The sequence below is a fragment of the Pyrus communis genome, chromosome 17 (genome assembly GCF_041283825.1).
Source record: "Pyrus communis isolate YQ-2024b chromosome 17, ASM4128382v1, whole genome shotgun sequence".
In the NCBI taxonomy this organism is placed as follows: Eukaryota; Viridiplantae; Streptophyta; class Magnoliopsida; order Rosales; family Rosaceae; genus Pyrus; species Pyrus communis.
The window spans coordinates 27,835,676-27,862,139 of NC_142581.1; the positions used below are offsets into that span (position 1 = coordinate 27,835,676).

Below are 26,464 nucleotides of genomic sequence, written 5' to 3' on the forward strand. Positions count from 1 at the left end.
GGGTGAGGGTGGATGAGTGGAGCAATATATAGCGAATTGACAGGGTGGGAGGGTCCACGATACTTGTGGTGGGAGGGTGTTGGAAGTGGATCATGATGCTGCAGGATGCTGCCTGATGCTTGTGTGGAAATTACCAAGTTATTACTTAATTAGTTAGTCTGAAAGCAAGAAAACCGTTGACCTCGTTTTTATGTATGTTTTACATTTCTTTTGAACTTCCCGTGACCATAAACTAATGGGTTTTCACACCTTCTATGCTGACCGGTATTCAATTATCGACAGATTTTTTTTAGTGTGGCCGAAATACGAGATAATATACCACATATTATTCTATAAATGATGAGATATATGTGTTAAAAAGTTAATAACTTAAAAAATAAAATTTCACACCACTTACATAGAAACACATAATGTCTCACCCGTCTTCCCGTCACAATAAAAAATTTCTCTCAATTATCCAAGCTGTTGTAATATTGAGTGGGTTAGTAGTGAGATTACTCGCTAAAATTATATTATCTCAACACTGAGAATAAGACCCATTTGGTGACATTTTTCTCGTGCATGTAATTTCTCTCTCTCACCAGAACGTTGGAAATATAAAATAGAAAACGAAAGAGGAAAATGTTGTTTACCTCTTGCAATAGTACAGTATCGGCAATTTGCTCAAACAAACTTTCTTGCCAATTTATTCGTTAATTTAGCAGGAATTCGAAAATTTCATCCAATTTTCGATCAATTGTCATCATATGACCATGTGACTCATTTTTTACGAAAAAAAACCATATTTTCATCCTTTCACAAGTGAGCATTGAAGGGCAACATCTATTTGAAATTGCTGTGCAGAGTTGAAGAGTCAAAACTTAAGGAGCCCAAGTTAGTGAAGACTTCATTTGCTCAAAAGTGAGTTACATGCCTTTCAAATGACACCAATTTTCAAACATTTGATAAAAAATTTCAAATCTAACTTTAAATTTAAAGTACTGAGAAAAAATACTAAAAGCAATAAATTGTCGAGAACAATAATTCAAGGGGTGACTTGACAATATGGAACTAACTTAGGGGATGAATGGCAATTTAGACAAAACGAAAACGTCACTAAATGATATCATAGTATATAGTTTATGTAGAAGTAGTGAAACTTCTTTCTTTTTGACACAGTGATGAAGAGAGAGAGGCGTCGAACCTACAACTTCAAGTACAAGCATAAATATAAAATTTGGAAGTTTGATTTCTTCTCAATCAATGAATGTATTTCTCTGTACCGATACGTAACTATAAATAGCTATAGCTTTTACAATCAACGCCTATAAATTAGCTACTAATTGATAATATATAATGCAATTTTGGAAAGTAAGCAATTACAATATGTTTGTTCCTTTACCACTATTTTGGTAAGTATCATCGTGATGATCAATGATTTTCTCAACAATAAATGTGTACTCGTAAGTTCATAACCACATATTAAGCTAGAACTCCAATAACACAAAAGTGCCCCATGATATCGGGCACTTTAGGTTACATATCTTTCTATATAAAGTTAAGGGCCCAATGAACAGTGTTTTTTGGTATCACAAACGTTATAAAAAATAATTGAACAAAAATGCTCTTAAACAAAAAAACTTCAAAAGCAACTCAAACTAATGCATTAAATGTGGCTAGAGTATTTTCATTATTTTAAAAGTGTTTATTTAATAATTAAATTTTTTTGTACAGTTTTTTTTTTTTTTAATAATTAGTACCTCACAATAGGCTAACAATAATGTGATTCAATTAGTTGTTCATTAAATTTTTTTTTCTCTGTTTTTAAATACGTTCAAAACATCTTAAGAGGCGTGTAATGTCAGTTATAAAAAAATATCTTTTGCAAGCGGATAATAATGTGATTAAATTTGTTTTCAAATGATTGCTTTTTTTTTTTTTTTTTTTTTTGGAACAAGCGATATTATCTGCACTAAGAGGGAGGAGGTGAGCTTATCATCATAATAGGCTAGCAATAATATGATTCAATTAATTGTTTATTATTTCCTCTATTCTTAATATAAATGCAATAGTGACCGATTATATTATGTGAATTCAACTACTTTAATTTGTTTATGAGGGGTTTCTTTTAGCATGATCTAAGATTATTCATTTACTTCAAATATTTGACTTTCTTTTTGTCAATTTACGCATAAAATATATTTAAAACGTGTAAGTCACATAGCACGTCGTAATTCAAAAAATACATTTTGCACCCACTCTAGCATATATATATAAGGGCGTTTTAACGAAAAACTCGCGGTACTGTTCACTTTAACGAAAAATCACATTTTTACACTAAAAAGTCAATCCTTATTCACTTTACCCTTTATTTTGTCCTTATCGTTAATGTCACATCCCGGCCCGGGTGAGACCACTTCCCGGGCCCGCTCCACCACCGTAGCACGATATTGTCCGCTTTGGGCTTACCATTCCCTCACGGTTTTGTTTTTGGGAACTCACGAGCAACTTCCCAGTGGGTCACCCATCATGGGATTGCTCTAGCCCCCTTCTCGCTTAACTTCGGAGTTCCTACGGAACCCAAAGCCAATGAGCTCCCAAAAGGCCACAATCCACCCACATCGCCCAGGGGAGTGATCCTTAAATGTATATTCATATCCTTACCTAGCACGAGGCCTTTTGGGAGCTCACTGGCTTTGGGTTCCGTAGGAACTCCGAAGTTAAGCGAGAAGGGGGCTAGAGCAATCCCATGATGGGTGACCCACTGGGAAGTTGCTCGTGAGTTCCCAAAAACAAAACCGTGAAGGAATGGTAAGCCCAAAGCGGACAATATCGTGCTACGGTGGTGGAGCGGGCCCGGGAAGTGGTCCCACCTGGGGCGGGATGTGACAAATTGGTATCAGAGCCTAACCCTGGGCGCGTGTGTGCCGACGAGGACGTCGGGCCCCTAAGGGGGGTGGATTGTGATATCCCACATCGCCCAGGGGAGTGATCCTTAAATGTATATTCATATCCTTACCTAACACGAGGCCTTTTGGGAGCTCACTGGCTTTGGGTTCCGTAGGAACTCCGAAGTTAAGCGAGAAGGGGGCTAGAGCAATCCCATGATGGGTGACCCATTGGGAAGTTGCTCGTGAGTTCCCAAAAACAAAACCGTGAGGGAATGGTAAGCCCAAAGCGGACAATATCGTGTTACGGTGGTGGAGCGGGCCCGGGAAGTGGTTCCACCCGGGCGGGGATGTGACAGTTAAAACTCAAAGTTTTCAAGCATTTTTCATTAGTTTTCCTAAAGGAGCAATACATACTATTTTGCATAGCCTATTCAGATGTGTGTGTAATGATTTGGTTGTTAGATAAATGTTCCAATTGGAGGCTAGACTTGGGATTCCAATGCTAATACATTCGACTCTCTCAAAAGTGGAACTTTCCGCCATTTTATGTTTTTGACACAATTTTTCTATAAAAATTATAGAACATTGTGTAAAAACCATGAGGTGGGTGTGAGCCCATAGAGAGTCATTCTTTGAGAGAGTATCATTAGCATCTCTCATACATTTATGCATTAAACAGGCAGTTTGAATCAGTTGTTATCTGTTTTCGTAGAACGAGAGATTTTTCAGTGTATCCATAATACAGAGTGGTACACCACATATAATTATACAAGTAGTAGGACAATTAAAAAAAAACAAAAAAAACTTCTCACCTCCTGTACAATTACATGTGGCTTAGCGCCCATGTTCCACGTATTGAAAAATCTCTGGAACAATAGATTAATGCACATGATTGTGATATTAGTCTTTTTTTTTTTTTTAATAAACAATATTATCTACACTAAAGGGGTAATTAAGTGAGCTAAGCCTCACAATGATCAAGCAATAATATGGTTGAAATTCGCCTTAAGCGAAAATCGAATTTAAAACACCTCACTTGCCAGTGAATAATAGAGTATTAGTACTTGTTTTTAAACTTTTTCTTTTCAAACCCATACGAAAAGAAAAGAATAGTAAGCATTCGACAGATGGAGCTAAGTAAATCTTTTTTTTTACCACTCTCCTTTTCATCCATTTCCAGTAAAACACATTTTACTCTTCGGGTTTCCATGAATTTTTCTAACCTTTTTTTATATTTTAGGTTCACATCTTATAATTTCTAACAATATAAATACAGAAATTTAGAACATTGGTCCATGATTAGAGTCTTAGTTTCTGATCCGCAAGGTTTGGTCCAACTTTTTACACTACGAAGTAACACTTTTTTTTGGGTAACTCTGTTAAAAATTATGTCACTTATTTGCTTGTTAAATCCTTTTATTTTGGATGGAAGTTGTAAGGGTGTTAATCAAATGGATTTTTGCCCAACATTGTGATAAATTTAGAGATCAATATTCACGAATTTTTAGTTCATATGATTATCTCCGGAGCAATTACATCCGGATTCTCAGGATCAAGGAATCCTAACCGTCGTAATAGATCGTGCGGTCAAAAATAAACCCTTCCCTTCCCCCTCCTCGGTAATCACCAACCAGCTTCTTCGTGCCGTATGGAAGCCGAACTCCGGTGCTTTCGAGACGATTCCGGCCTCTTCTTCTCCTTCCCCTTCCCCTTCAGCTTCCCCTTTCCTCTGCGATGAACAACCTCCTTTTTCGAACCTTACCAAGCGGAACTCCGACGATTCCAGCCGCTCCTGATCTGGCTTCCGCTCTCGGAGACTGCGAGAGAAGCAGAGCTAGGGGATGAGTTCAGAGGTGACCGACACGACGTTGACGTGTCGCCGTCGTCGGATGGGAATCAGGTCGCCGCGGTTTCAATTTGGGTCACGATGGAGGAAAACTATCCTTCCCGATTTCAATAGATACTGTGTTGTCTTTATCCCCCATGATTAGAATCAAGTTGAAGCATAAAGAAAGAGGTTGGTGATTGCAGGGAAGAGGGGAAGGGGAAGGAGCAGACGAATGAAGAGAGATTCATTTCTGGCCACACGATCTATTACGGACGGCCATGATTTATTGATCCCGAGGATCCTGATGTAATTGCTCCGGAGACGATCCTGATCCCTAAAACACCCATTTTCGATAAAGAAAGTAAGAAACCAATGCTCGTAAACACTAGAATATGGGCACATACAATATGTGAAATTTTTTTATTTTTGTTTTGAAATAGAAGGAGAGTGGAAAAGAGTGATAGAGAATGTGAGAGTGGGAAGTTTTATTTTTTTATTTTTTTTATTTTTAATTAGAGATATGTTAGGATTACATGTAGGTGAAACTTTGAAGAAAAAAAACAAAAAAATTTGGTTGTGTGAAATTGCATTTCTACCCATATTTCTTATGCATGTTCTGTTTGAATTAGAAGATTAAACTGGTAATTTCATAAGATTTTAGTTAACAATAAGTGTTTTATTAATTAGTACAGATTTGATTACCGGGTCTTAAGCACTAAAAAACTAAACTTAAAGATTTAAAACCAAACTAAATAATTAAAGCAATAAATTGTCGAGAACAATAATTCAAGGGGTGACTAGACAATATGGAACTAACTTGGGGGATGAATGGCAATTTAGACAAAACGAAAACGTCACTAAATGATATCATAGTATATAGTTTATGTAGAAGTAGTGAAACTTCTTTCGTTTTGACACAGTGATGAAGAGGGAGAGGCATTGAACCTACAACTTCAAGTACAAGCATAAATGTGAAATTTGGACATTTGATTTCTTCTCAATCAATGAATGTATTTCTTTGTACCGATATGTAACTATAAATAGCTATAGCTCAATCAACGCCTACAAATTAGCTACTAATTGAAAATATATAATGCAAGGTTGGAAAGTAAGTAATTACAATATATTTGTTCCATGACTATCGTTGATTGATTCCACTATATTGGTAAGTATCTTCGTGATGATCAATGATTTTCTCAACAATATATGTGTACTCATAGCCACATATTAAGCTACAACTCCAATAACACAAAAGTGCCCCACGATATGCTTAGGTGATATATCTTTATACATAAAGTTAAGGGCCCAATAAACAGTGTTTTTTGGTGTCACAAGCTTCATAAAAAATAATTGAACAAAAATGCTCTCAAATCAAAAACTTCAAAAGTAACTCAAAATAATGCATCAAATGTGGCAGGGGTATTTTCATCATTTTAACATTGTTTTTTTAATAATTAAATTTTTTTGTACAGTTTTTTTTTTTTTTTTTTTTTAATAATTAGTACCTCACAATAAGCTAACAATAATATGATTCAAATGTTCATTAAATATTTTTTTTCTTTGTTTTTAAACACATTCAAAACATCTTAAGAGTTGTGTAATGTCGGTTATAAAAAAATGTCTTTCGCACTCGGATAATAATGTGATTAAATTAGTTGTCAAATGATTGTTTTTTGTTTTTTTTTTTATTTGAACAAACAATATTATCTACACTAAGAGTGAGGGGGTGAGTTTATCCTTACAATGGGTTAGTAATAATGTGATTCAATCAGTTGTTTATTAAATATTATTTTCTCTATTCTTAATATAAATGCAATAGAGACCGATTTTATTATGTGGATTCAACTGCTTTAATTTGTTTATGAGAGGTTTCTTCTAGCATGATTTAAGATTATTTATTTATTTCAAATATTTGACTTTCTTTTTGTCAATTTACGCATATAAATATATTAAAAACATGTAAGTCACATAGCACGTCGTAATTCAAAAAATACTTTTTGCACCATCGTGAGCGTGTGCATGAAGGCTAGTATATATATAAAGGAGCAGCACATACTATTTTGCATAGCCTATTCAAATGAGTGTATAATGATTTGGTTGTTGGATTAATGCTCCAATTGGAGGCCAGACTTGGGATTCCAAGGCTGATACATTCAACTCTCTCAAAAGTGGAACTATCCGACATTTTATTTTTTTTACACAATTTTTGTATAAACATTATAAAACATTGTGAAAAAAATATGAGGTGGCTGAGAGCCCATAGAGAGTCCTTCTTTGAGAGTCTTTTTAGCATCTCTCATACATTTATGCATTAAACAGGCTGTTTGAACGGGTTGTTATCTGTTTTCGTGGAACGAGAGATTTTTCAGTGTATCTGGAATATAGAGTGGTACACCACATATAATTATACAAGAAGTAGGACACTTAAAAAAAAAAAAAAAAAAACACTTCTCACCTCTTGTACAATTACATGTGCCATAGCGCCCCTGTTCCACGCATTGAAAAATCTATTCCTAGGAACAGATAAAAAAACAATAGATTAATGCACATGATTGTGATATTAGTCTTTTTTTTTTTTTTTTTTTTGAACAAACAATATTATCTACACTAAAGGAGTAAGGGAGTGAGTTAAGCCTCATAATGAGCAAGTAACAATATGGTTCAAATTCGACTTAGACGAGAATTGGACCTAAAACACTTAACTTGCCAGTGAAGAATAGAGTATTAATACTTGTTTTTAAACTTTTTCTTTTCAAACCCATACGAAAAGGAAAGAATACTAAGCATTCGACAGATGGAGCCAAGTAAATCTTCTTTTTTACCACTCTCATTTTCATCCATTTCCAGTAAAACACATTTTACTCTTCGGGTTTCCATGAATTTTTTTAACCTTTTTTTATATTTTAGGTTCACATCTTATAATTTCTAACAATATAAATACAGAAATTTAGAACATTTGTCCATGAAATTTAGTCTAATTAGAGTCTTAGTTTCTGATCCGCAAGTTTTGGTCCAACTTTTTACACTATGAAGTAACACTTTTTTTGGGGTAACTGTTAAAAATTATGTCACTTATTTGCTTGTTAAACCCTTTTATCTTGGATGGGAGTTGTGAGGGTGTTAACGAAATGGATTATTGCCCAATATTATGAAAAATTTAGAGATCAATATTCATGAATTTTTAGTTTATGTGATCATCTCCGGAGCAATTACATCCGGATTCTCGGGATCAAGGAATCCAAACCGTCGTAAGAGATGTGCGGTCAAAAATAAACCCTCCCCCTCCCCCCCCCCCCCCCCCCCCCGGGCGGTAATCACCAACCTTCTTCTTCGAGCCGTATGGAAGTCGAACTCCGGTAATCAATAACCTTCTTTTTCGAACCTTACCAAGCCGAACTCCGACGATTCTCCTGATCTGGATTCTGCTCTCGGAGACTGCGAGAGAAGCAGAGCTAGGGGTTGAGTTCGGAGGTGACCGACACGACGTTGACGTGTCGCCGTCGTCGGATGGGAATCAGGTCGCCGCGGGTTCAATTTGGGTCACGATGGAGGAAAACCATCCTTTCCCGATTTTAATAGATACTGTGTTGTCTTTATCCCCCATGATTAGAATCAAATTGAAGCATAAAGAAAGAGGGGAAGGGGAAGGAGCAGACGAATGTAGAGAGATTCATTTCTGGCCACACGATCTATTACGGACGGCCATGATTTATTGATCCCGAGGATCCTGATGTAATTGCTCCGGAGATGATCCTGATCCCTAAAACACCCATTATTTCGATAAAAAAAAAAAGAAACCAATGCTCGTAAACACTAGAATATGAGCACACACAATATGTGAATTTTTTTTTATTTTTGTTTTGAAATAGAAGGAGAGTGGAAAAGAGTGATAGAGAATGTGAGAGTAGGATGTTTTATTGTTTTATTTTTTTTATTTTTAATTAGAGATATGTTAGGATTACATCTAGGTGAGACTTTGAAAGAAAAAAAACAGAAAAATTTAGTTGTGTGAAATTACATTTCTGCTCATATTTCTTATGCATGTTCTGTTTTAATTAGAGAATTAAACTGGTAATTTCATAAGATTTTGGTTGACAATAACTGTTTTATTAATTAGTAGAGATTAGTACAGATTTGATTACTGGGTCTTAAACACTAAAAAAACTATAAACTTAAAGATTTAAAACTAAAAAAATTGAAAAACTATAGTGAAAAATTAAATTGAAAACAAATTGATATCTGGTTATATTCGTTTTAGCTTTTAAATTTTATTTTTTTTTAAGTTTTTTTTTTTTTAGTATTTTTTTTTAAAACCAAAAACTTGTTTGATAATTGTTTTCAAATTTCATTTTTTAGATGAAGATCACAAGTTGAAAATTGAACTCCAGATTAAAAAATAAACTTGCTAAAAAAACTGAATAAATTATGATAAACCCATAAACAGCAAGTATACAAAAAAATTGAGTAATGCTATATTTATTACATTTTTCATACAACCTCTTTAATAAAAATATCGCCTACCAACACATATGGATTTCATCTGTGATATATAAAATACAGTAAGAGTAACATTTTTTTTTTTTTAAATTCACACATAACACCTGTTTCTCTTGTACGTTGTATGAAAAAGTTAAACGACAATACTGAATATAAAAACCATTACTAGCAAGGCGCAGTCTGACTTTAGAATTATTTTGTTTTCTCCCTTGGCATGCAAGAAAAGAAAACTGTCTAACTTGAACTTGAGCAACAAGATCAATTTCGACCTAAAAGGCATGCTTGGACGACTAAAATCAGACGTAATTTTGACATTACTGAATTTTTTTTAAGAAGTAGTTTTTAAAAAAAATTAGAACTAAAATCGTGTTTAATAAATGAAAAAAATTGTTTTTTTTTTTTTTCAAATCATGATTCCAAAACAGTAGAAAATAAAAGCAGTTCTACTTCTATCTTCATTTTTTAAAACAACGCTTTTTTCACAATACAACAATCTCAAACTAGCCTTAAAACCAGTCATGGGGAAGTAGTTGGCAAGACTAGTCAACTCGCATGCTAGGACTTAGGACCCATAAGGGTAATTATGTTCCTTATCTTCTTGTCTGAACATGAACGGATGAAAAATAAGTCAAATCATGGCTGCGCTTGATAGAGAGAGGTGATTTCGAACGAAAATTTAAAGAAAGCATGGATGAAAACTTTTTTTATTATTATTATTTTTTTTTTAAAACAAACAATAATATATTAAGGGGAAGGGGGTTAGAGTTAAGCTTAGCCTTACAATCAATTAATAATAATGTGATTTTAATTCATCTTTAGCGAGAATCGAACTTAAGATTTGGCATGAATGAAAACTTTTAACTATTATACAAGTTGAACATAGAAAATGAAGTAGTTATAAAGAAAAGTTATATCCTTATAAACTCTAAATTTTGCAATTACAAGGTTTTTTCGTAACTAATCCATCACCTACCATGTCAATAAAATATTTTTCTGGGTCGTCCCTGCCTGGAAGTCATGTACAAAGCTTATTTCGTTATCATCGATTACTGCAGCATGCTGATAGAAACATGCATTGAGGAGTGCAATTTAGTCTCACTTTAATTTAACGTTTATTTGATGTAATGTACATACTATCCTTTAATTTTATATTTATTTGATGGAATAAACTGAACAAGGATGAATTAAGATTAAATGAGACTAAAATGGAAGTTTCATGGAGTAAAGTGAGACAAAATCAGTTTCAGGCAATAAAGTAAGACTAAATGGCGATTTCAGGAGGCAAATCAATTAATAAGCGTTTTAAAACATCAAGATGAAGTAGTCACGAAAGAAAGTTATATCCCTTCTAAACCCTATATTTTACAATTAGGAGTAAAGTTTTCTTCATAACTAATCCATCATGTACCTGTTTATAAAATACTTTTCTGGGTCGTCTCTGCCGAGAAGTCATGTACAAAGCTTATCTTGTTATCATCCATATTCAATGCAGCAAGCTGATAGAAACATGCATGAATCAGTGCTTTGTTTGCTTTCCACTAAAGACTTGAAAAATAGCTCCACTAAAAGAGCTTTTACCTGAACTCTCCAAGAAGAAACTCGTTCTTGTAGTCAAACAAAGTTAAAGAGTGCAACTTCGAAGAACTTGTTTTTAGTCTTACGAGAATCTCTTTCTTCCATTTGAAAACACTAATTTATGTGTGTTTCTATCTGCTTGCTGCATTGAATGGATGACATCGAAATAAGCTTTGTACATGACTTCTAGGCGGGGACGACCCAGAAAAATATTTTATCAACAGCTTTTTGGTATAACTGACCTCTTGGATACAACAAGAACGTAAGGTTAGTTCGATCTCCAAAATACTGTCTTCTTTGTTGTAGGTCACATCTGAATAATTTTGTCTTTAAAGAGGTTTTGAACCTCTTAGTTCAGTCGGATATATAGTTCACGAAGTATTAGCAAAATCTTCTCTGTCAATCAAAAGATGGTGAAAAAACAATTTGATCTACTATCACAAAATAAAATGATGAGAAGTAATGTAATTTTGCAAACCAATTTTTTCTTTTTTCTATGACTTATATGTTATCATAATATATCACTGATTTTGAATTTTAAAAACTACAAAATAAAAATTTAAACATCTACCACGTTCTCACTCTCCCTTTCTTTCACATCTGTCTCAAACATATCTCTCTTCCACATAGTTTTTTTTTTCTTTTTAAAATTTTTACACACACATAGCTTTGGCTTTGTATAATAAATTATGAAATTAAGGGTTGAAAAATTGTAGCCACAATTAAAACAAAACATAACAACTATGGTACTACAAGAAAACAACCTGACCAGGGGTTGTAGGGTTTGTGGGGCTTCTTTGTTCACTTCAAAATACTTTACAACCATGCATGTAACATCAAAACTTTTAACAACCGCAAAAGTGGCTGCTTGAATAGGGTTGTTGTTGGCCTTAGATCATCTTCTATATAACACGACACACTATTATGTTGGAAATATTAGAAGGAAATTATAATAAGAGACTAGTTTGTGATTTTATTACGGTAATCTATCATTTCTAGGGTTAAAGCGACTCATAGAGGCATTTGAACATCTCCTAACCAACATGGTGTGATTCACTAATGCCATAAATCAAACCTAAAACGTTCTGTATAGAATACGAGTATGTAATTCGTCTCAACTACCAAACCATCCCGTAAAGATTAAACAAGACATGCTATTGGTTGTTGAAAGAAATCCAGTCAAAATATTGACTTTCATTTGTAAAAACATGATGACTTTGACTTGGATTCATTTCCTTCTTTGACTTGGATTCAGTTCCTTCCAAGGTATTGATGAATGGGACAAGTCATCAAGATGGTTAACAAAATGGTTGTTAGAGGAATAAGAACAAGCAAAAATAAACAGCAGAATCGATTTGGGTTGGGTCCGTTCTCACCGAGCATAAATCTGAATATCGGGAGAAATTTTGTGGTGTGCAGAACATGGTCCTAATACTTGGATTCATTTCCTTCTTTGACTTGGATTCAGTTCCTTCCAAGGTATTGATGAATGGGACAAGTCATCAAGATGGTTAACAAAATGGTTGTTAGAGGAATAAGAACAAGCAAAAATAAACAGCAGAATCGATTTGGGTTGGGTCCGTTCTCACCGAGCATAAATCTGAATATTGGGAGAAATTTTGTGGTGTGCAGAACATGGTCCTAATACACTAAGTTGTTAATACAAGTAATTGAATTTTTTTCAAGTATCCAATCATTTATATTATAATACTAAATGTAGCAAACCGTATTTTTGACGTACTGAAAAATATCCCAAAATTGGAGGTGAAATCATTTCATTATAGAAGCACAATCAACCTGTAAAACACTAATTCCAAACTTCTACTAAGTTGATTGTGCTTCTAGAATCGAACTTTTTTTTTTAAACACGGATTAAGCTAGTAGAGGTGTAAAGTGGTATTTACATAATTCATTTACAATAACAGTCATAGCAATGGAACGAGACAAATAACCAAGTTATGACAGTTTATGTGACATCCCACATCACCCAGGGGAGTGATCCTTATATGTATATTCTCATTCCTACCTAGCACGAGGCCTTTTGGGAGCTCACTGGCTTTGGATTCCTTAGGAACTCCGAAGTTAAGCGAGAAGGGAGCTAGAGCAATCCCATGATGGGTGACCCACTGGGAAGTTGCTCGTGAGTTCCCAAAAACAAAACCGTGAGGGAATGGTAAGCCCAAAGCGGACAATATCGTGCTACGGTGGTGGAGCGGGCCTAGGAGGTGATCCGCCCTGGGCCGGGATGTGACAATTTGGTATCAGAGCCTAACCCTGGTCGCGTATGTGCCGACGAGGACGTCGGGCCCCTAAGGGGGTGGATTGTGACATCCCACATCGCCTAGGGGAGTGATCCTTATATGTATATTCTCATCTCTACCTAGCACGAGGCCTTTTGGGAGCTCATTGGCTTCGAGTTTCGTCGGAACTCCGAAGTTAAGTGAGAAGGGGGCTAGAGCAATCCCATGATGGGTGACCCACTGGGAAGTTGCTCGTGAGTTCCCAAAAACAAAACCGTGAGGGAATGGTAAGCCCAAAGAGGACAATATCGTGCTACGGTGGTGGAGCGGACCCGGGAAGTGATCCGCCCCGGGCCGGGATGTGACAGTTTACTATAGGTAATGTTAAGGAGACAAAATTTGTAGATAAAATTCACAAATTAAATGATGTGTCACTCATAGGACACGTTTATCAACACTTAAGTAATAATTCAAGGGTAATACTAGGGAGACTAAATTTGGAGACAAAGTTTTAGAAACTAAGAGACATAGAAGTTGATGATTGATATATTACTTAAACGTTGATAAATGTGACAAATTTAGTCTCTCTAGCATTACCCATAATACAATCATCAACTTTCATATAATTTAGTTTATAAAATTTAGTCTACAAGTTTACCTAAATTGTTTTTAATAAAAGCTAGCCAATGACATTTGAGAAGAGATACATAGATGGTCCAAGTAGTAATACACTTTTTTTCCAATTAAGGCCATCTCCAACCGAGGGCTGGACAGATGACTTGTTTTAGCCCTCTGGCCCTCTAGCCCTCTAAGATATTAATATTTTAATGAACAGTACAATACCATATTTACCTCCGTCTCCAACCAAGGGTCAAAAGGTCATAGGGCTCGTTTTAGTCCTATCACAAAAAACCATCTCCAACCGAGAGCTAAACATAATTTATTATTTAAATTTAGAAACTACAACAACTTAAATTTAAAAACTACAACGGTAACTGGCCCAAAAAACCAAAAAAATTAGAACTTAAATTTAATGAATGGTTTAGGTATTTATAGAAAAAAAAATTAGAATTTTTAAGAATTAAAAAAAAAAAATTTGAATACAACGGCTAGTCAGCTAGCCGTTGGATTCAATCGACATGATTTTTTGAATTTCTGGCCAGCCCCAGCAGCCGGCCCTTTGGCCCTTTCAGATTCTGTGGGGCCTATGAGCCCTCTAGCCTAGCCTTCGGTTGGAGACAATTTTCGAGCTATTTTCGGTCCTCTAACCCTCTAGACCATTTGGATGGAGATGAACTAAGTACTAATTCTATGATGACCTGAGATACTTTTAGGGGCTGTTCAAGGTCATATGACAGTCGACCCTTGAATATTCAAGGTCATGTAGTCTGGAGGAAATTAGTTTGCAGGTCTATATCACACATCGATCACACTAAAGAATCAAATATTACGAGTGGAAGAAAGAAAAAACGAATAATGAAAAAGGAGTCACTGTGTGTTCATATTAAAAAGAAAGAACAAAAAAAAAAAAAAAAAAAAAGAAAAAAAAAAAGGTCATTCCACAACTTTTGACACAATTTGTGACGCCAATTTTTTTTACACAATTTTTTACATAAATTTTTGTGGAACTTATTTTGTAATGTATTTATGAACCGTCTATCTTTTATAATATCATTCATTGATCATCCTTACAAAAATTAGGCAAATGTTATGATATTAATTCCATGTGATAAAAATATGACGTAAATGTTACATCTGTGATTGTATAAATTATTAATAGATTATATTATGATAGTAGAAAATCTTATTCGTTTATGATTGCATTACTTGCAAGGCATGGAATATGACGAAAATGTTACATGTGTGATTGTGTAAATTATTAATTGATTATTTTTATGATAGTAAAAAATATTATTCGTTTAGGATTGCATTACTTGCAAGGCAAGAAAATTCGCTATATTTACTATAAATAAAGACACAAGTGATGAAAAACATGCATCATCAAAATTCGTCAGGCTTATCTTTCTCTGTGCTACTGCATACTCTCTCTCCCTTGAGTAAATAAGGCCCCAAAAAAATATATTCTTGAGTTAAATAGGCATAAAAAATGTGTTTCGGAATAAACCGATCCAATTCGGAATGAACCAACCAACCTCTTAACATAAAGTTCATACGGTATTTTTTTTTTTTCGGTTGCACGAATGATATTATTTGGATTATAAATCTTACTTGAGGATAGACTAAGAAATAATTTCCACTAAATGAAGTGTAACTCAAGTCTCCAAGAAGAAACTAGTGTGGTACTTTCCAAGAACTTATGTTCAACTTTCCAAAGTGTTAAGAATTCTAATTAGTTCGTAGTTTTATGAGAATTTTCCAGGAACTTTGTTGGTGGGAAACAAATTCGATCTCCACTTGAATAATATTATTAACAACTCAATGTAAACAACTGTTTAGTCGAGAAACCTATATTAAGACTTTTTTGTTCAGGTATTTGATTATAGATTATAAGAAAAATTAACACTTTTTATTTATTTATTTCTTACGTGTTAGTACATGGGAAAGTTTAAGGGTGAACTTTTCTCCATTCTGGTATTTTTCTAAATGCGTAAAACTAAAGAACCAAAATTATTTCAATTTTCATTTGTAAAATGCTCCAAAGGAGGGGGATTCGAACTTGATTGTAAAGGGTTAGCACGCCCATGTTTGCTTAAAAGATATGTATGTATATATATGTGTGTGTATGTATAAATATGTGTGTATGGGTATATACATATATATATATATATATATATATATATGGGGCAGATCCATGACACCACTTTTTTTGCACAACTTTTGACATAAGTTTTTGTAGGGTCCATTACGTAATATATTTTGACCATTTGAACCGTCTATCGTTTAGAACATCATTCATAGATCATCTTTGCAGAAAATTAGACAAATTCAAAACTATTCAAACGTTTATTCATTTGTAGTGAAGAAATGGACTAATACGGTTTTCTATGAAACCTTAAACCCTGATCGAACATTCATATGATTTCAAATTTGGGTGATTTGTATAATGATCTTTGAAGGACAACCTAAAAAATTAACAGTTCGTATAGTTGAAATACATTACGGAATGAGCTCCAGAAAACGTATATCTTATGACAATGGCCTAACATTATTAGAACTATTCAAATCGTTAAAATACATTATAGAATGGACCCTACAAAAATGACAATCATCTAGCATTACTAGGACCAGATCAATCTCTTTCGACCTCAACTCCTTCATTGGCTTGTTAGGCCTGGCATGGACTTTAATGAGTGTGTAGAGTATCTCAGGTCATCATAGTATTAGGACTTAATTGGGAAAAACTGCATTAGTACTCGGACCATCTATCATCTGTGTATCTCTTCTCAAATGTCATTGGGTAGCTTTTCTTAAAAACAATTTTGGTAGATTTGTAGACTAAATTTTATGAACTAAATGATATGAAAGTTGATGATTGAATTATGGGTAATGATAGAAAGACTAAATTTGCAAAGTAAATTATATGTCACCAATAAGAATAAACACGTTTATCAATGTTTAAGTAATATACTAATCATCAACTTCCATGTCTCTTAGTTTCCAAAACTTTGTCTTCAAATTTAATCTCCCTAGCATTACCTTTGAATTATTATTTAAGCGTTGATAAAATGTGTTCTATTGATGAATTATGTAAATACCACTTTACACCTCTACTAGCTTAATTCGTGTTAAAAAAAAAGTTCGATTCTAAAAGCACAATCAACTTAGTAGAAGTTTGGAATTAGTTTTTACAGGTTGATTGCGCTTCTATAATGAAATGATTTCACCCTCCAATTTTGAGATATTTTTTAATACGTTAAAAATACGATTTGATATATTTAGTATTTTAATATAAGTAATTGAATACTTGAAAAAAATTTAATCACCTGGATTAAGGATAATGGGCTTTCGATCATGGATTGGAAACGTAGGAGAAGCCCCAAGTTATGGGCCTCGACTACCACGAACCTATTCACCCGGTTTTATCAAAATTGGGCCTAAAACATGTTTTAGGGATGATGACCTTTAATTATGGTATCTTTTTATGATTTAATCCCTAGTTTACTAACTACAGTAACTTTATTGAAGGGTGATTTGACGTTTCACTTAGTATTACGACAAAGTTTTATTCATATTTACTTGTAAGTAAAATAATTTAGGTTCGATTTTCGTGAATAAACACCTGACATGTGTTTCTCTAATGACTCTAAAACAAATTTTTATTCCAAATATAACCAACTTTAATTGTCAAAAAGCCAATTTTTAGTTGTCCAAAAATACTTTTAGTCGATCCGCTCATGTTATAATCGGAGTATTTATTTATCAGACTATAATGACATATCAACTTAAGCACAAATGGAGAAAATAAACTATAAGAAACCCCCAATTCTAACATAACTTATCGCTTTACCCCCCCAAATTTTTATCCCTTTTTTTTTGCCACCCCGTAATTTAACATTTTCAACTACTTTACTTCTACCATCTAAATACATATTGGTGTAAGAGATTCAACTTTACAAATATAGGGCCTCATGGAAAAATGCTTCTAAAAATGACTTGAAGCTTAGTTGATGAAAAAAATTCAACTTTACATTTGAAAACTCGAGTTCAAATTCTCTGTCCACAATATCACGTTTATAGAATAGCAAAGTTCATTATTTGAGTCTCTAATTTTTATATAAAAGCAATGAATGAACAGCCCAACTATTTTTTTTTTTTTTTTTTTTTTGAAAAAACAAACAGTATATACACTAAAGGGGTGGAGAGTTGCCTAAACTTCACAATGAGTATCTTTTTATGATTTAATCCCTAGTTTACTAACTACAGTAACTTTATTGAAGGGTGATTTGACGTTTCACTTAGTATTACGACAAAGTTTTATTCATATTTACTTGTAAGTAAAATAATTTAGGTTCTATTTTCGTGAATAAACACCTGACATGTGTTTCTCTAATGACTCTAAAACAAATTTTTATTCCAAATATAACCAACTTTAATTGTCAAAAAGCTAATTTTTAATTGTCCAAAAATACTTTTAGTTGATCCGCTCATGTTATAATCGGAGTATTTATTTATCAGACTATAATGACATATCAACTTAAGCACAAATGGAGAAAATAAACTATAAGAAACCCCCAATTCTAACATAACTTATCGCTTTAGCCCCAAAATTTTTATCCCTTTTTTTTGCCACCCCGTAATTTAACATTTTCAACTACTTTACTTCTACCATCTAAATACATATTGGTGTAAGAGATTCAGCTTTACAAATATAGGGCCTCATGGAAAATGCTTCTAAAAATGACTTGAAGCTCAGTTGATTAAAAAAATTCAACTTTACATTTGAAAACTCGAGTTCAAATTCTCTGTCCACAAATATCACGTTTATAGAATAGCAAAGTTCATTATTCGAGTCTCTAATTTTTATATAAAAGCAATGAATGAACAACCCAATTAATTTTCTTTTTTTTTTTTTTTTTAACAAACAATAGTATGTACATTAAAGGAGTGGATAGGTGCTTAAACTTCACAATGGGTTAACAAGAATGTAATTCAAATTCATTTTTGACGAGAATCAAAACTAAGACCTTTTATTTATAAGTGAAAACGAATAATACTAGCCTGACCAATCTTCTTAACCATGGAATGAAATAGATTCATCAAAAATGGCAAATAAAGAATACTAATTTGTTGGTTGCGGAATTCGAACCCATGACACAATCGTGAAACCAATAAACCGCGACCACTGCTGCATCTGACGAACCCTAATCTCTAAACCCTAATTCCTAAACCCTGATTCCTAAACCCCTCGCCCCCAATTTTTGAACTCCCTGAACCCATAGTTATATATAGTCCCCAAAATCTCAACTTTTACAGAAGAAGGATTCTCCAACTTGGACATTGCATCAACAATGGCTATGGAGGTGGAAGAAACAGAGGGGAAGACTGTGTTGTGCCTGCTGACGGACCCAGATGGGACTCCATTAGGAAGCTCCGTCTACCTTCCTCAGAACACTGAGCCGCAACACCTTCAGCAAATTGTCAACCAGCTTCTCAAAAATGTATAATCATTTTTACTTCTTTACAAATTTTGCATCTTGCTGTTGAATTTTGTAATTCCCCTGGTTAAAGCTGTTGAATTGCAATGACTAATTTCAATTTTGTAAGAAAATTTGAATTGCGATGATTAAGTCTATGTTTTTCCAACTTTCTTATGTATGAGCAAGAAGTGATTTGTGACATTGACATTTGTTGTGGATCCTGCTTCATGTGTTGTGGCTTTCCATGCTCATATAAGTAACGAAGTCTGCGTTTCGGTTTTGTTCAGGAGGAGAGGCTACCTTATGCTTTCTATATACAAGATCAGGAACTTATTGAGTCACTTGGAAAATATGCAGACAAGAAGAAAAGTGAGTAAGATAATGGCAAAAATTTTAGTCAGTATTTCAGCTGCCATGATTGTTGTGCATATATTAAACAACAGCAACTGTGAGAACTTAGGGCCGCTTTTTCATTTGATACTCTTTTCTGGTGAAAAACATTGGCAGTTTCCGTGGAGAAGGTACTCAACATAGTTTATCAACCACAAGCTGTTTTCCGAATTCGTCCTGTTCATCGTTGCTCAGCAACAATTGCCGGTACTTTGTGTGATCAACCTTCTCTGGATTGGTTTACTGGATACCAATTTCGGTTACTTGTATGCTGTTGAGAATATAATTTAGTTTATTATTAAATCAAAGCTATGTTTTGTCACTGCAGGTCACACAGAAGCTGTACTTTCAGTTGCTTTTAGTCCTGATGGTCAACAGTTGGCTAGTGGTTCTGGTGATACAACTGTCCGACTATGGGACCTTAATACTCAGACGCCGTTGCACACATGTACAGGTTTGGAGTCTGAGTTTTATATCACATTCCTAATTTTTATACTTTTGAACATTACACTATGTTTGTACACTACGAAAAGTATTTTGAAATAGTAGATAAGCTTGCATATAAAAAAAGAGAAGGAATTACAGATGATTTGGATATCTGAGAACATACCATTTCTTTTCTTGATTACTGTAGGATTAGAGATGATAATGCAATTACTTCTAAGTTAAGAGGGTAGTCATTCCTCATCACTTGTCGTAATATTATTTGCACTAACAGTGGACCTTGTTTTATTCAGGACATAAGAATTGGGTCCTTTCCATTGCATGGTCACCTGATGGTAAGCATCTTGTTAGTGGCAGCAAGTCTGGAGAACTTCAATGTTGGGATCCACAGACAGGGAATCCATCAGGCAATCCACTTATTGTAAGAATCTATACTTCAATTACTGATCTTTATAAACTTCTCTGTTGTTTGTGGCATATTGCACTTAGTTGCTTGTGATGCATGTGGAGAGAAACCTCTTCTACATTGAGGAACTTGCTATACTATAATGTTCAACAGCTGAATTAACAGGAACATGTGCCTTTCCTCTTTCTCTGTGCATGTTATTAAGTAATGAGTTCCCATTCCAATAAAGAGTAAAACAATGAGTGCCTGTATGCTTTTTAAATACATAATAAGTACCCCATAACATATTGTTATTAATGATTTATGTGTCATGAATTTTGAAACCTTTGTAAATTGAAAGTTGATATCTTCTCCCTTGGATTTGGATGTTGAAATTTACAATTTGAAATTTTGATTACATCCACATATAAGGTTGTCTGTATTTATGTAACCTTTTTGTCCAAGTGTGATGCCCCTTTTAGACTCCATCAAGATGATGCCATGATGGCTGCTCTGTGAGAACAACTAAATAAAGAAGAGGGTTCCTGAAAATTGCCTTTTCCTTGACAATCCCTTACTGGGAAGCAAGTGTTTCTTTGATATATGTTTGCTGACAATAGTATTTTATTCTTTCGTTAGGGCCACAAGAAATGGATTACTGGAATCTCTTGGGAACCAGTCCACCTTAGCTCTCCATGTCGACGCTTTGTAAGTGCTAGCAAAGATGGTGATGCACGCATATGGGATGTTACGTTGAGGAAATCTGTTATATGTCTTAGTGGCCACACACTTGCTGTAACTTGTGTAAAATGGGGTGGAGATGGTGTCATATATACAGGGTATATATATATTTTTTTTTCCTATTTCTTTCAATAATAATAACATTTACTTCTGATAAGAATGTGAAATATGTGTTAGTATGATCAACATGTTTATGTAAACTATAATTAGAGACTTTGCGGATGATAATTATGGTCATCAATTTGAATGCTCCACCTGACATCCATTTACATGTGGCTCTTATATTTTCGATATTATTGAGGTGAAGTTGACTACAGATTTATAACAAATATCTCTATCTTAACTGTCACAGCTCCCAGGATTGTACTATCAAAGTATGGGAGACCACTCAAGGAAAACTAATTCGTGAACTGAAGGTAAGTAATGTCTATAGGGTTGTGGCTAGTTCGGAACCTCTGATTTTTGCATCATTGCTTGATTTGTAATATATAATTATGTTATTGACATTGAGATTACCTCATTTAAATTGTCGGTTATTTGTACCCTATAACTTATTTCTATATGCTTTATTTTCTGTTGTGGATGTGTTAATTTCGTTGTTGTATTAGACATTGATAAGTGTTTTTTGACTAAATATAATTGGTTTTGTTTTATGGATCTCAATGATAATCTGCTTCCATCTCTTCTCTTAGACCTTGTTTTGTTTAATGGTATATAGACTATTCATATTCCCGATTTTTCCATCAATGGTTTTCTAGATTTCTTGTATATGGAACTTTCACCAGACTCTGTATTAGCTAGTTCAAATTTCTAATTCAACCTTATAATTTTGTAATTCAATTGTTCTGTTGTTTGTTGTTCCTTTTAAGTCATTTATGGTTAGTAATATGCTTATTTGTCTAAATTAATATGCCTTGTCCATGGAATGGCACTTGTTGACGCTCATGCATCTTAATATCTGTAATTTACATTTCATGACTTTTGATATCTTACATGGTATGTTTAGGGTCATGGTCATTGGGTTAACTCTCTTACATTGAGTACTGAATATGTTCTTCGTACTGGAGCCTTTGATCACACCTGCAAGCAGTATTCGTCTCCAGAGGAAATGAAGAAGGTAATTGTTTTGTCTGCTTTGGTAGTTGCATTAGTCTTGTCTGCTTTGACAGTGTTTATTTTATTCAGGTCTCATATGTTTCATTTCAGACGAGTATTGTTTTTTCATAGCGATACTTTAGTATCAAAAGAGAAACAAATTTGGTACCCTTTTACTAGTTTTAAGGATTCAGGCCTGCCACTCAGGCATTTGTTATTTTTTTTCTTTGAGTTTAATGTTGGGGAGGACAAGATCTATTTTCTTTTGTTTCCTTTGAATCTCTGTTATTGCATTCTATTTCAATTGGGAACTGCAAAGTCTTGACCTTTGATTGAACAATTCTTACGCTGGAATACCAGTGTTGAAGAAGTGTATATCATGAATTTTACAATGCTGATTCTTTCATAACAATTCTTACATATGCGCCCTCTCTCTCTCTCTCTCTCTCTCTCTCTCTCTCTCCCCCCACCTCTTTTTCCCATCCATGAAACTAATTATATTTTCAATGTCGGACATGTAGGCAGCTTTGGAAAGATATAACAAAATGAAAGGCAATGCCCCTGAAAGATTGGTTTCTGGATCCGATGATTTTACAATGTTTCTATGGGAGCCTTTTGTCAGCAAACAACCTAAAACTCGCATGACAGGTCATCAACAGGTAAAATATTTTCTTGAACGCTACGTTCGGTTGCTAACTGTAATCCAAGTTCCTGATTATTTTTAATTGGAGTGAATGCTACCTTAATTTTTCAATTTGTATTTCTGTATCAGTGTGCTTATGAGTTATGACTTAAAATGACAAGATCTTATTTGTCAGCTTACCTGAGTTTTTTTCGTTAATAAGGGCTTACTTAAGTTCCGCTCCTCTATTTGGGGTGTCAAATTTTAGCTTTAGGCATGGTCTGGTAGTGACACCTTCCTTGTTTGTAAATCATAATGGTTCATCCTCCCAACCCTCCTGTGGTGAGTTACTATACAGTCATTGAGAGTTAGCTACTCGGGCTGTGAATTTAGGCTTCCATCCTTTGAAAAGATTTAAAATGATGAACCGTCAGCTTTTAACCTCCTGAAGAAGACCATTATCCTTGATGTTCAGTGCTCCATCCCACACATGTGAAGTCGAGTCTTTGTAAGCTGCATTCTACGTGAATTTCGTAGGTTAAATGAATGGCTAATCTTAATTTGCTTGAGAGACTTTCCTGCATTACCTTGGTCTGCAGCTGTCTTACATCATTATGTTTTTAGAATTTCAAGACAGTTGTGAGAACTTTTTTTTGGGTCAAATTGTGAGAGCTTGTTTGGTAACGTATTTCTGTTTTTCTTTTTTGGGCGAACAAGTTTTTCATGATTATGGAACACAAAGCTGTTTTCTGATGAACCAAACATGCCATTTTTTTTAATTCCTCACCGCCTCTGGCTACAACTAAAAAAAATGTCATGCCAATCAACAGACTCTTGTTTTCATCTTTAGTTCTGCAAGGTAATTCGGATTCAATTTTCAGTAAGATGTTTTATTTCATAGTAGATGAAATGAGGCAGTTTTGAGTTCCCAAAATATGCACGATGAATCTTCATTGCGGCACAGGCCTTAAACTTAGAGCTCTGATTACTGCCTGTTTTAGGGGTGCTCATGTTCATGTTTCTGATAAGATGAATTGTCAAAACCAATATATGTAGTTGGAAGTTTTTATCATTTAAGCTTTATAATGGATTGGTGAAAATGTTTTCCTGGTAACAGCTTGTAAACCACGTCTGCTTTTCACCTGATGGGCAATGGATAGCAAGTGCCTCATTTGATAGGTCTGTCAAGTTATGGAACGGTACTACTGGAAAATTTGTTGCAGCTTTCCGGGGCCATGTTGGCCCTGTCTACCAGATCAGGTCTGAATTGAATTCAATTATCTATGTTATTCAAATTCTTATATTGTATGGCTAATTATTACGTATTGCCTCACAGCTGGTCAGCAGACAGTAGGCTGCTTGTAAGTGGCAGCAAAGATTCCACTCTCAAGGTAAACCATTAACTGGTTATGAACTTTTTATTGTTTGGTGGTGATAAGGATTCCTGTCAAAGGGAGTGAGATTGTAAGATTTTGCATTGCATTAGAAACACATCACGAAACATAATGTGGTGTACGTGGAGAAAATAATTGACATTGCGACTTCTTCACATTTTGATAATTCTACATGTCACAAAACGAATCATCTCATCTCAAATTTGCTAGTGGTTTAAATCTCGGTTCATGTAAACTAGACATTAGTTTGATTGTTTCCATATGACGTACTAATAATTTGAGTTTGTTTATCCTGATCTTGTGTTTTCATACATCCGAGAAATAAAGTGTTGTCTTTTAATTTCCGTTAATCATTTCACTACTATAAGGCGTATTTCTTATCCTTGACCTGGTGTTTTGTGGTTCTGTACTTGGGTGTGCCCGTGGCATTAGCAACCATGGAAACCTTGATCTCTATTTTTAGATCCCAGATTATTGAATATTTTCATCATGTATGAACTCCAATGTTTGACCAACTAAATTCAGATTCCTTACACTTGTTTTGTTATTGAGTTCCTTGGTTTGGGTGCTATGCCCTTTTTGCTAATGGTGGAATTTCTCGGGGTTATATCCATGACCTATGGCTGGATTTTTTATTTATTTCAATCATATAGGTTTGGGATATCAGAACACGGGCGCTAAAACAAGACCTTCCAGGCCATGCTGATGAGGTATGTTTTCGCTTCACCTCAAAGTCACTGATATACTGTTGCGTTTATTGAAGCATGCTTGGAGGAGGATGGAAACATAGACATATAGGAAGATTCCCAAAAACAGATACTAAATCAGCAGACCATTGCAGGCAACGCTAGCAATTTTTCAATTCTCCATTTTACTAAATGTTTTTGGATATTACTTAGAATGAAGTATCGCGTGCACCCGTGACAAGCTTTACACACGTAGAATACATGCCCTCTTTATATTGACGTATGGTGAGGCCCATTTTTTTATTTTTAATTTGTTTTTGAAAGGTTTTTGCTGTCGATTGGAGTCCAGATGGTGGGAAGGTTGCTTCGGGTGGCAAGGATAGAGTTCTGAAGCTATGGATGGGCTAGACTAATGGTAGGCCGAAGTCCAGGCAACTAGATAACTGAAATACATGATGATGGTAATTGAGCATTGAAGTATTTGGTACGATATGATGTATACTGTACAAATTACGGATGGCAATTCTAACCGTTAAATCCGATAACCGTGGATAATCGTCCGAATGGATTGGATTTGGATATGAAAATTCGGGTATGGTTTGGACATGGGGAAAAACCGTTAACTTTATTCGGTTATGGTTTTGGATATGGTTATAGGGGTACCTAATCCATATCCGTACCCGAATCCGATCCGAATATTATTTATATTTATATATATATATATATATTTGATATATATTATATTTTATTCAATTAAGCCTTTCGAATTCTTGGAATTATGCCCACAACGTATTCAATTATTCCTATCCTTATAGTACTAACTCATTATACATGCATTAAACCCTATATTATCTTTATTATGCACCAAACATCATACATGGGGCATACCGACAACCTCATCAATTCAATACTTTTATTGTTATACTCAATCCAATTAATTCATTGAATCATTTTATATATCAATTATCAAATGTTTCAAGGTTATTAGATTCATCTCTCTTCAAAAATCTCACTGTCAAGAAATTGGTGCATGTTGTAAGCTCAATAGGTAATCTTTCATTCTTTTTCATGTTATTTGATTCATGCAAATTATCAATTAGCGTCAGTTTTTCATTTTATTACATATGTTATGAGCCCATAGAATTATGCAAAATTAAATCAATAATTGTCTTCTTGTTTGTTGTCATATATTTAGTTTACGTGTTTTATCTTCCCTCTGTATTTGTTTTTGTCCTCTTTTTCTTTTTCTGTTTTTGTCCTCTTTTTCTTTTTTATTGGACCAATTTATCATATTGGCTTATCATGAACAACTTCAAATATACATTGTTATGTTTTTGGTAATTGGATGTGGCTATTTAATGGCGGTGAATATGGTGAATATGGTTATGGATAATCCCCGATGGTTATTTTGCGGTTATAGGTATGGTTAATTTTCATGGTTATGGGGATGAATATAACATTTCCGTCCCCAAATCGAACCGTTGCCATCCCTAGTACAAATACTGGGATATGAACAAGGATTGGGAGTCTAAGAATCAGTCACAAGAAAGGTTGCCATGAAAAGCTCCTAAATCAGCATTAAAATTTCGATCCATTGGG

General features: G+C 34.3%; 1 protein-coding gene across 1 annotated transcript; it reads left to right on the top strand.

The window, feature by feature from the left end:
* The first annotated feature begins 18,773 nt into the window (after positions 1–18,773).
* LOC137707757 (notchless protein homolog) lies at positions 18,774–25,481 on the top strand. Its single transcript, XM_068446673.2, has 13 exons — positions 18,774–19,129; positions 19,396–19,477; positions 19,616–19,705; positions 19,827–19,952; positions 20,236–20,363; positions 20,967–21,166; positions 21,421–21,484; positions 22,075–22,185; positions 22,685–22,822; positions 23,903–24,045; positions 24,122–24,176; positions 24,833–24,889; positions 25,190–25,481. The coding sequence occupies exons 1-13, from the start codon at positions 18,980–18,982 to the stop codon at positions 25,271–25,273; spliced, it is 1,428 nt and encodes a 475-aa protein (XP_068302774.2). The 5' UTR covers positions 18,774–18,979; the 3' UTR covers positions 25,274–25,481.
* Positions 25,482–26,464: the final 983 nt, after the last annotated feature.

What these genes read in the sequence shown, in the direction of transcription:
- LOC137707757 (XM_068446673.2), top strand. Translation starts at nt 18,980, where the DNA reads ATGGCTATGGAGGTGGAAGAAACAGAGGGGAAGACTGTGTTGTGCCTG. An exon ending in CTCCAGAGGAAATGAAGAAG is followed by an intron (nt 22,186 to 22,684) that starts GTAATTGTTTTG and finishes TCGGACATGTAG; the next exon opens with GCAGCTTTGGAAAGATATAA. An exon ending in TTCCAGGCCATGCTGATGAG is followed by an intron (nt 24,890 to 25,189) that starts GTATGTTTTCGC and finishes TGTTTTTGAAAG; the next exon opens with GTTTTTGCTGTCGATTGGAG.